Here is a 12,069-nt window from a genome sequence, read left to right as displayed (position 1 = left end):
GGTATCAGAATAATGCTCTAAGCAGCTGAGCTACTCAGCCAGGGCAGATTTTATTTATTTTTTAAATTTACTTTTAATTATAGTTGCCATACAACATACAATATTATATTAGTTTTAGGCCTACAACAGTGATTCAACATTTATATACCTTCCAAAGTGATCACCACAATAAGCCTAGTAACCATCTGTCAACATACATAGTTATTACCATTATTATTGCCTCTCTTATGTATGCTGTACATTACATCCATGTGACTTATTTTATAACTGGAAGTTTGTACTTCTTAATCCCCTTTCCCTTTTCTGCCTAACCTCCCAACTCCTTCCCCTCTGGCAACCATCAGTTTGTTCTCTGTATCTACGAGTTTTTGTTTCAGTATGTTTGTATGTTTTGTTTTTTAGATTCCACATATAAGTGAAATAAAAAAATATTTGTTTTTCTCTGTCTGGCTTATTTCACTTAATGTAATACTGTCTAGTTTCATCTATGTTATCACAAATGGCAAGATTTCGTTCTTTTTTATGGCCGAGTAATATTCCATTGTATATATCCATTCATCTGTCAATGGACACTTAGGTTGCTTCCATATGTTGGCTATTGTAAACATAGGGGTGCATATATCTTTTCAAATTAGTGTTTTTGTTTTTCTCAGGTAAATACCCAGAAGTGGAATTGCCGGGTCATTTCTATTTTTAATTTTAGTTCTATTTTTAATTTTTTGAGGACTCTCCATACTGTTTTGCAGGGTGTGGCTGCACTAATTTACAATCCCACCAACAGTGCACAGAGGGTTCCTTTTCTCCACATCCTTGTCAATACTTGTTATTTGTTGTCATTCCCTACTTCTTTTTAAAGCAATAATATCTTCTAGAGCCATGGAATAGAGAGAGATCTATATTTCTAAAAGTTGAAATGACATAATGGTTTTCTCTTATATTTTTGAAAGTTAAGTTATCTTAATGAATTATTAAGGTAGTAATGAGTATATTATTCAATTATATTATTGAACTATTCAAAATATTTTGAAGTTTAAAACAGTAAGAGTATGGCTTTGAAATACCTATTACTAATGCAAAATCTTTTTCTCTGCTAGTTTGCACAGACATCTTATTGAGCATTTGAATGCAGAGATAGTATTACATACCATCACAGATGTAAATATTGCTTTGGAATGGATACGATCAACTTTGCTTTATATCAGAGCCTTGAAAAATCCATCTCATTATGGTTTGTTACTTTCATTTGGAAAAGTAGAATTTTTCAAGCCAGTTGGATCTATATTTATTTTAATAGGTCACAAAATAGATTACAGAAGCTGATAGGTAGCAGAAACAGAAGTAATAACAGTCATAAATACATTTAGAGGCAAGGATAGACAAATGTGAAAAATCTTTGTTTCACTTCTAATCTTTCAATAAGGTTTGAAATCACCACTAAAACTAGACATTTTAAGAAAAAGTTAACTCAAATAAAAATAGCAAAAGTGCCCAAAATTATTTAAAATAAAGTAAAAAAAAAAAAAGTCTTGAATTTTATTTGAACTGGTGTTCAAATCAACATGTATAGGGCTACTATTGCTGCTGGAATTTTCAGTCAGTTTTTAAAACTAACACACATCTGGTTATGTTACTTCTAGAGGGTTCTTTCATGTGGTACAGGTTATAAAATAAAAATACTTGAGATTGCTGAGTATCAAATTAAAACCTAACTTGTTGTAGTACCATTCTAATGGACACGGGTTCAAAATATTCAGATCTCTAAGGAAAAATAGTATGTAGAGTATTCCCAGTCACTGTTATACAATCAAATAAGCAAAAGATAAGCCATTTGATATTGAAAACATTTCACCACTGGTTATTGTCTACAGATGTTTAAGCCTTGTTTTAACTCATAAGCTGTTTTCTATTTAATATTTAATTGGACTACACTTTTCTAGCTAACTAGGGTATAAACTGAGCCTATAAAGATGAATTCAGTCCATTCTATTTTATTTTTCATAAATTTTCATAACTTATATAGGTTTTGCATCTGGTTTGAACAAAGATGGAATTGAAGCAAAATTACAAGGTTAGATATATTTCCTCCTAAAAAATTATATTTTATAAATTTTAATGAAAAAGTTCAGTTATTGTGAAAGTAAGAATACTCTTTGGGAATTATTTTTTTAAAGTAATCTGTTTGAAGAGAAACATATGTGAACTATTTTTCACACCAAAATAAAGCTTGGCACATGTATATTTTTCTGAATTAATCTATTTATTAATTCTGTCAGAATATCTTCCTTTGTATAATATGTTAACCTGGTTATTTGTTTCTATTTTTAAAATGACTCTGGTGTTTGAAAATGTTTCATATAGACACAAATCTTTATCTTTCTTCTCTAGTTTAATTTTGATTGAAATTAAGCCTAGCTTGGTTATGGGCTTCTTATCCTAATTTGTGATAATGATGTGTTCCTCTCAAACCCCAGCTTTATTTTTCAGTCACTTAGTATTTCATTAACTGTCTTCTAAAATATGAAAAGATTGTTGAACATTTATTAGGATTAGAAATGGCAACCCCTTCACTGTATTGTGACTCTTCCAGTGAAAGGAAAACTGTTAGATCCATTAAAAATATTTAGTCAATTTTAATTTATTCTCTACTTTGATATGCATATATGGCAAAGAAAAATGCAGAGATAAAGATGAAACAGTAAAATTGTATTGCTTAAAGAATAAATGTATTGTTGAAAGATGGTGATAAGCAATAACATATATTCATAACACTGCTGTTGAGAAACAGATCCATAAAATAGTTATATTATCCTTTATTTATTGACCAATTTTGTAATGGAATTTTTAAAGCATATATCATGATCATAATGATCAAATACACACAAGAAGTCAGACAGTCCAAGAGATAGCTTACTATATTCCAATAACTGTAATGATTTAACTTTTGTTAAATTGGCAGAATCACAATTTATATTTGCCTTATCTTCAGTCATTATAGGGTAGCTAAGTTCTGCCTATAAATAATAGCCCAATTTATTATATAACTGAACTGAATATAGTGTTTTGGTATCCTTGGAGGTCTGCCTTAAATCTCTTAGGAAGGTTCCTTAGCATTGAATGTACTGTTTCTGAATTTGGTTATGCTTTCTTGCTCATTATCTTCCGGTAGTTCCCCATCACTCTTAGAATAAAATACAAACTTTCACAAGAGCTCACAAAGTTGTCCGTGATACCTGGCTGCCTATTTCTCTGACTTCATCTCTTGTCACTTCCTCTGTTTTATTCTACTCTCTCTCAGTTGGCTCTCTTGCTGTTCCTTAAACACACCAAGCTTGTTTTCACTTCAGGTTTTTGCACTATCTGTTCCTTATTCTTGGAATACTTCTCACATATTTTTACATGACCTGAACCTTCATTTCATTCAGGTCTTTGTTCAAATAGCTCCTCAAAGAGGCTCTCCTGGACTACTTTGGTTAAACCCACCTTTACAGAGAGGAAGGCAAAATGATTTCCATGTTGTTACTCCTATTTTCATGTTCTTAGGAAAGCTGATGTGTTTATGTATGATGAAAATTAGGGTGACTGTATCCTTACTTTATATCAGAAATTATATAGCTTTATATCAGAAAAACACATAACCTTTAATTCGCTAGGTCCTTTTTCAGCTTTATTTTCCTTAATACTACCTTTCAATACCCGAAACTGTATTATTTATTATTGTATATTGATTGCTTTCTTCAGGAGGAAGTTATATAGAGAAGGAACCTTGTCTTGCCCACTACTATAAACATAAACTTTAGAATAATGCTCAGCATATAGTAAGCATTCTTCTTTAGCTGATTAGTTTTCTGAATGTTAACTTAATAGTGGGTAATTAAGAAAATTAGCAAAACCTTCAAAAGCCTTACTTAACAAAACAAAACAATCAAGATGCCTAAGCAATGTTCTTAAACTAAAGTATTTCCCAAAGAACCTTGCCTTCTCAGGGTAGCGTTTTTGTGAGCTGCTACTCTACTTAAGTTTGAACAGGTTGTGGTAATCCCACTCTCTACTCTGAACTATTTCCAGTCTCCTGGCCTTTATAGCATGGGACAGAGAGAGCATTCAAAGCAGCAGGCTACTTTAATTGCTCTTATCCCCACCCATCAGTGAGAGTGACTTGCATTCCTTTCTATCAGAGGTTTCTCCCAAGTACCAATAGTGGCATATTCAGATATGCTGCAGTAAATACTAAAAGCATCAGCAAAAATAGTCATAAGTGATTGTCTCAAAAGAGTGGTAGACTCAGAGGAGGGGAAAGACTGGTGTTTTTTGGAACAATCTTTTAGAACTATTTGACTCTTTATACTTTGTGTGTATATATCTTTGATAAAAGTTACAAAACGAAACCACTGCCTTATTGAAAGTCATATGACAAAGTGGTTACTTAGACCTACAGCAAGTTACTTAGCTTCTCTATTTCTCTAGTTTCCTAACATGTACAGGAAATAATAGTAATGCTGCCTACCTTATTGTTTTACTCTGAGGATTAAATGAAGTAATACAAATGTATTATTTTAAAATCTCCAAGTTGTAAATGCTATTTTATCACTTGTTATTTTTATTATTTGTATTATTGGTACTATTAGAAAATCTTTTTAGCATATTACTCAACTCTTTTATTTAAATGAGCTTTTTCTTACCACTTAAGTAGGGATTACAGTTCCTTCCAGAACAATTATACAGAAACACAACTTTAGCATATTTAATAATAAATTCTATTTTGTGCTGCTTCTTTATTTTGCTAAAATAAAAATGTGTTTTCTACAATTGAACAGATTTATGTTTGAAGAATCTGAATGATTTATCATCTCTGGACTTGATAACAATGGATGAAGGTGTTAATTTCAAACCAACTGGTAATTTTTTCATCACTAGTAAATTTAACAGTTGCTTACTTAAGACTAAAGAAATTTTGTTTTACTAAATTTAGGTGATGGTAAAATTAAATTGTGATCTCAGTTCTCAATAGGATATCATCATTAACATGATAAATTTATACAAGAATCCTATTTATAAAATTATAGCACTTCTTTTGACAGGCATAGAATTTGTCTCACTGATGCTGGTGACTTTTAGCAGAGGAATGAAATGCTCAAATCTTTGGGTTGTTTCAAACCTGTTATAACTTTGTAGATACCCTTTGCCAATTCTAAATTATTCAAACATTGATTATCGCCCGGCCGGGCATGGCTCAGCGGTTGAGTGTCGACCTAGGATCCAGGCGATCGGGGTTCGATTCCCGGTCAGGGCCCATGCCTGGGTTGTGGGCTCGATCCCCAGTTGGGGGCGTGCAGGAGGCAGCCGATCAATGACTCTCTCATCATTGATGTTTCTATCTCATAAGGAAAGAGAGAAGGAATGTTTTATAGTTTTAAGCATTCATGATTAGAAGTTTCTTGGGGCATAATATTGAGTTCATTATTATAGCAGTTTAACATAAAATACACAAATCTAGCTGAATGTAGCTGAATTCTCAGAGGAATACAGTACTGTACATGATGCCCTTTTACCCAGTCCTACTCTGGGCCCACTTTTTTGTTTTTTTTTAATTTATCTTTATTGTTGCAAGTATTACAGATGTCTCCCTTTTTTCCAGTTTTTTGCCATGAAAGTATCTATTATGCAATGCCCAATCTTTGGACATTTTGTCCTTTATGTTTATAACTCAGCAGTCTCTTGTTATACCCTATGTCATCAAGCTACTTAAAAAAAATAAACCATGTGTTACATGTATGTACAATTTTATGAGAAATTTAACATGTCTTTTTTATTGTAGTCATACTTTTATTAGGATTATTATTTAGGTTAGTGTTCTTATTATAAGGTTGCATGGATTTTTTTAGTTGTTTGCTTCAATACTTTTTTCCATAAGTACTGTTATGTTTAGTATGCAGTTTTACAGACTGCAAGAATTTATAGGAATGTGTATACTGTATATTTTCAGGAAATAAATATGTATGCATGTGTTCAGGAATACTATATATTTATTTAAGGCTAACAATTTTTATTACCTGTGATTTGTAGTATTTTTATTATCAATCAGTTTGTTATATTTTCTAATTGCCGTTATTATTTCTTCTTTGACCTAAGGATTATTTGCAACTACAGTTCTTAATTTCTATACATATGATAGTTATCTTTCTTTTCTAGTTTTATTGTTGTTCTTGATCTTGATACTTGATTACAGTTGCTTTGTGATCAGATAACATTTTCTGTATGATTATGATCTTTTGAAATTTGTTGGGACTTGGTTTATGGCCCAGTATGTGATCAGTTTTTATAAATATTTTATGTATGTGTATCCCTTTAGTTTTAAGCCCTCTTCTAAATAAATATCTTATTAGTTCTTTGATGTTTTATAAAAGATACTTCTTGTATTTCATTTAGCTATTTTAGTTGCCTTCAGCAGGAAAGTTGGTTCATAATTACTTAGCCTTACATAGTATTTTTAACTAATTCTTTTCTATGACTTCTTGTTCCTACATATTACTAATATTTTCTTTTATCTTTTTTGGTATTTACTTTTTGAATTTAAATTCTTAGCCTCTATGTTTTAATTCTGCTTCATACAGTTTTTGCGTTTTAAATTTGTCATTAGTGTCTATGTATTTTTGTTTGTATGCTTATGTTCTTGTTGAGCTTTTTAGTCATTCTGCTTGGTAATGTGTATGAAAAAAGGGCTCAAAAGGCCAAGTCTTAGTCTGTGTGAATTTAAGAAGGATTAACCTTCTTAAAATGGTGTGTAATGGCAAGAGGTTTGAAAAGTTAACAAACTGGCTTGCAGATTGAACCTCTGTAGGAGGGAGGAAGGGAAGGAAGGAAAGAAAGAAAGAATCTGCAGTCCTAAAATTATTTGGCAAAGCTGATGAGGAATCTTCAGGTCAAAATTGCCCATCAGGAGTCCCCTGTCTTATAGGCCTACTTTAATATTCCTGCCATGCTCAGTCATTGGTTTGAAGCATCTTTAAGAAGTATGATCTCAGTGTGAACAGAGTGATAGATTCAGAACATAAAGCTGGGGCCATCAGTCAGAGACACTTCTTCCAGTAGGAGATGTGAGAGGTGCATGCTAATGGCCTCTAACTCCACCCCAAACCCCCAGTGTATAACTTTTACTTTGAAATATCCCGAATTTGCTACTATGAGATTATTTATCACTCAGTAGCTATATTGATAGCAAGTTGCCTCCTTATTTCTTCTCTTCACTTGCATATCTTTTTTAATTCTTTCCATTCCTTCTACTTTGACTCACTTTCTTCATGGCTTCCTTTCTAGGTTATTTTTATACCTTACCTAGGAAACCTTTATCCTTACTAAAAAGCCAGCAAGTATCAAGTCTTTTGCCAAAACCTTTCATTTTCTCTAGCAGGGAGATAGCCTTATTAATTTATAACACTTAGGATAAGAAGAGCATCTTTAAATATACCCTAAAGTTTAATATGTTAGTTCCCTCGATAACGATATTCTTGATATCTCACACAGTGCTCTCAGAAGCTCTATTTTATGAACCACTGAATTAGTCACATTTTGGCTGAATATATTCACCAGGCTCCTAACTGAGAAAGTGGCTTTTAAGCTGACCTTACTACTTCTTTGTTCCTGATTCTTAGTTTTTTCTTCTGTACCATGGAGTATCTCTTATGTCTGATGGAATATCAGATTCTTCCCTTCTTCAGCAAAACCTGAAGTATGCACATAAATGTTAACTCTTTCCTTGGGAAGCAGTATGTCATTTTCCTCTTCCGAGCTGTTTTCTGTTTCACGAGGCTTGAAATTCTTTGTAATGTTTTTGACAACTTATAATTGAAACCAGTAGCCGTTTTTTGTTTTTTTAAATATCTTTATTGATTTCAGAGAGAGGAAGGGAGAGGAAGAGAGAGAGATAGAAACATTGATGATGAGAGAGTCACTGATCAACTGCCTCCTGCACACCCCTCACTGGGGATTGAGCCCGCAACCCAGGCATGTGCTCTGACCAGGAATCAAACCTCGATCTCCTGGGTCCTAGGTCGATGCTCATCCACTGAGCCACGCTGAGCCAGGCAAAACCAGTAGCCTTTTAAATGAATTCCATTTCATCAATTACTTACCCCCACTCTACCCACCCCTGTACCCTAACCAACCCAATATTCTGTTTCTAAAATAATTTATATTCAAACTCCAATTGAATTAAATTTTAAGTGATTCTCTTTTTTTACAAATCAAATCCAAAATCTAAACTCTTTTAATAGCATTTCTAGTCTCTTTCAGGGCCTCTGTAGTCTATCATTCATCATGTTTTGATAATGAAAAGTAGATAACATTTAATGTTAGACACTGTGCTAAATACTCTATATGTACTGGCACATTTAATCTTTACAATAAACATATGTGATACACACTTCTGTTATTTCCATGTTACATAAAGTGACATGCATATAATCAAGCCATATGTTTATCAGGCCATCTCTCTCATAACAGTATTCTAATAATGATCTTTTTAACTTTACTCTTTTGATAAGCAAGTCTTGATTTTTCCTGACATCATAATGACTTTATTTCCTTTCTGCCAAGGTGTATTAGTTACTTTTAAATCCTGCTCAAGACCCATTATCTCTATTAGGCCATCCCACACTGACCATTCTCTTATGTTTAATTTCCTCTGTACTTAAGTTTGTATATGTACATGTTATCATTAACTGAACTTTGTTCTCTACTCCAGTTATTTTGCATCTGGTTATCTCCCTAGCCAGCCTATAAGTTAAGAGACTGTGTCTTCTAGATTTTTTTGGTGTGTCTTTTGTCCCTGATGTCATTACAGGCACAGAATAGATGTTAAAGAAATGTTTATTAAACTCATGAAAAAGCAAGTTGTTTTAGCTGATGGAGTAAATGTTTATTTTTCCATCTTTTCCCACAGAGACAGGAAGGTTGATGGCTTGGTATTATATTACATTTGAAACAGTGAAAAAATTTTGTACAATCAATGGAAAAGAAACTTTATTGGATCTGGTAAGTTAATTTTCACTGGAAAATAAATCTATAGTATAAAGTAATATTGGGGAAACAACTAATTTTTATATTTCTTGTAATTTAAGAATGAATGAGCAGAAAAGAAAGCATTTCTAATAATGTTTATGTCTCCTCCCTCCTTATATACATTTAGAATATATTTTCAGTTGTATCTCTCTATCAGAGCTAAGGAAATTTATATATATACCAAAGTAGGGCTGGCAGCTACCTTTCAATTTACACAGTAATGCCAATTACATTGGTAGTGGCAAGTGTAATATGTTGAGAAAGATCCCAAATGATGTGGCATGATATATTAGGATAGTCTGCCATGAGTGAGGGACTGTGAGGGACATGTGCTACATACTTGCAACTTTTTCCTAAACGTTTTGCAACAGAATAAGAGTAATAGTAGAGATAGAATAGTATTGATGATAGACCAGAAAAAAAGAACTGATTGTGGAGAAAGTGGGAGGGAAATAAAGGTTATACTAAGATACCAACAGTGGCAGCTATAGCAATGAATAGAACCATAGTTATATTGGTACCTGGTAACTGTATTGGTGCTTTCTCTCTTTATTGAGGACATGACTATGAAACAAGGCATTTATATTTAGTCTTACATTTAAACCATTCATTTTAATTTAAAATATCTAAGTTGACTATTGGTAAGATTAATATACAAAAAATTGCACAAAAATTGGTGAAAAGTAGGCTTTATTTACATGTAAAATTATTTTTAACTAAGAAGAAATCAAGAGTAGAAAAATCCCTAATGTCAACATTAATTCATCTGATTTTGAGTTCAGTACCTGTGTAAGACAATTAGAATAGGTGTTAGTTTCATTTTACAGATGCGAGAAACCAAAGCAGAGAGTGCTTTGCTCAAAGTCATTTGGCAGAACTAAATTATCTAAAGCATTCTTTCCATTACAAAGTTAACCTTAATAGAGATAATACTTAGCAAACTATAGAAGGATGAATAATAATATTATAATAATAGTAGTAGTACTATCAAGAGCTACATTTACTGAAGGCTTACTATGTGGTAGGTACTAGGCTGAATATTTTAAATTTTATCTTGTTAATCTTTAAAGCCTTAGTTCCAGTGTCTAGCACAATGTCTGATATATAACAAGTATTTGTAAACATTTGTTAGTTGAATGAGTGGGTGAATGAATGAATCCTTAAAGAAGCAAAATATATAAAGCAAGTTTTTAACTCTATTATGCAAATGATAAAATTGTGATGTCCCAAGGCAACATGAAAAATAAATACAGAGAAAGTAGATGACAGGAAGGAAGTAAAGAATGGACATAATTAAATGGACAAATGCTGAAATTTTATAGGTCACAATGATAGCCAGCTGCAAGGAATTTCTAGATGTACAATTAAGGATAAATGAAAAGAAAACTTTGAATACTTTGAACAAAAGTCCAAATCGAATAACTATCAGGTACAGAAATTAAATATATTTAAAATAATTGTTAAAGGTTTTTTTTTAGTTAAATAATAATAATAAAAGTTTTGCCTTGCATTTTTATTTACAGATTTCCAATGGAGGGAAGAATTAAAACAAGAGAAATGAAAGTAAATTGGTAAAAATAATTAAATATATAATGTCTCCTTTCTAGTTTCCAATATTATTTGTCTCATCTTTTCTTTTTCTTAATCAGGCCTGCAGGAGGTTTTCTATATTGTAATCTTTTAAAACCATTTATTTTTATGTATTGACCATATTTAATAGCTCTATTCATTTTAGGTTTTTTATCTTTTCTTTTATTTTCTATGTAATTAATTTCTGATTTTGTCTTTATTTTCTTCCTTCTACTTTCCTCTTTTTAATTGTATATTTGCTCCATTTATTTTTTCTTATTTTCTAGGAAGTATCTCCTAAGGGAGTCTAATAATTTTAGTTAATCCATAGAGTTATTTGTATATCAATGTCTGGTTAGATAAGTAAACAGGTGAAACAGGTAGCAAAGAACTTGGGATATAGTAGGCAAAGTGGATAGTAGCTCCTTTTCTCCCCTTTTAATACACAGCCCTCAAATTTTGTTGCCAAGCAGCTGCTGATTTCTAATATTTAACTAATATGCTACCAACCTTCATACATTGAACAGTATCCTCAGCACCTAACATTATGCTTGTTACTCATAGGCATTTAATAAATGTTTGTTCATTATACAGATTGTATATTTTTTCTATAATACTTACATATAATAAAACCCAAAGACAGAACTGTATTGGAGGAGAAATGACAAAAGGTTTAGATGTGTTGAGATTAAAGAAACAGTCTAAGTGAGAGTACCCTGTAACACTGGGAATGTATCAATCTAGAGATGACGATGAAAGTCTTGAGAAGAAATGAGATTTTTGAGAGAAAGAGGTGAATAAAGAAGAGTAGGGAAGTGAGAACTGAACTTTTAGAGATTAGGAAAAGGAAGTCAACAATGCTTGCAGCAATAATGATATAAGATATAGATCATGTAGTGTCACAAAAATCAAGACAGAGAGGAACTTTAAGAAGAGATACTCCAGTCAGTGATGTCAAATACTTTGAGATAATAATTTTTAAAAGGAAATAATGAAATCTCTCCTCCCCGCTCCCTAGTCTTATTCAGGCTCAGTTAGGATGCATTCCCATACAAGACTTTGCATTGACACAAGATACTTCGAAGATTTTCAGAAGTGGCTCACGAATTACAAGATGTATGTTACAGGATTAATGTATTTTCAATATTTTTTTCAGTTAACTGGTACACTAGATTTAATATTGGAAACTTTTTTTTAGGGTTGTCAGAGTTTGTGGCTCTTCAAGAAAAGAAGTATGTTGTACTGTTGAACAGTTTGATTTTAGCTAAATGTTTTAGATGTAAACTTTGGGAAAATTCACTGCATGTATCCAAACAGCTGGAAAAAATTGGTAGGTACCAAATAAAGGCAGGCAGTTTGCCAGTGTCTGCAATTTATTTTGTTTTTTGCTGTTAGGAAAATTATTCTATGATGATTATAGACCTATAAAGGAAAGACCGTATT

At 32.0% G+C, this 12,069-nt stretch overlaps 1 protein-coding gene across 1 annotated transcript in view; it reads left to right on the top strand.

The window, feature by feature from the left end:
- The window catches only part of HFM1 (helicase for meiosis 1), a gene marked incomplete at both ends in the record, with an annotated part of 83,322 nt that overhangs the window by 37,429 nt on the left and 33,824 nt on the right, over positions 1-12,069 (top strand). The window contains 8 exons of the mRNA XM_081144370.1: positions 1,095-1,228; positions 2,021-2,068; positions 4,815-4,895; positions 8,939-9,030; positions 10,380-10,486; positions 10,581-10,628; positions 11,645-11,742; positions 11,825-11,956. Coding sequence (XP_081000496.1) covers positions 1,095-1,228; positions 2,021-2,068; positions 4,815-4,895; positions 8,939-9,030; positions 10,380-10,486; positions 10,581-10,628; positions 11,645-11,742; positions 11,825-11,956 — 740 coding nt within the window. The remainder of the gene's footprint in view (positions 1-1,094; positions 1,229-2,020; positions 2,069-4,814; positions 4,896-8,938; positions 9,031-10,379; positions 10,487-10,580; positions 10,629-11,644; positions 11,743-11,824; positions 11,957-12,069) is intronic.

The sequence above is a fragment of the Miniopterus schreibersii genome (assembly GCF_964146895.1).
Source record: "Miniopterus schreibersii genome assembly, chromosome: 8".
Classification (NCBI taxonomy): Eukaryota; Metazoa; Chordata; class Mammalia; order Chiroptera; family Miniopteridae; genus Miniopterus; species Miniopterus schreibersii.
Note: the sequence above shows the minus strand (reverse complement) of the source record. Positions and strands in the feature narration are given on the sequence as shown.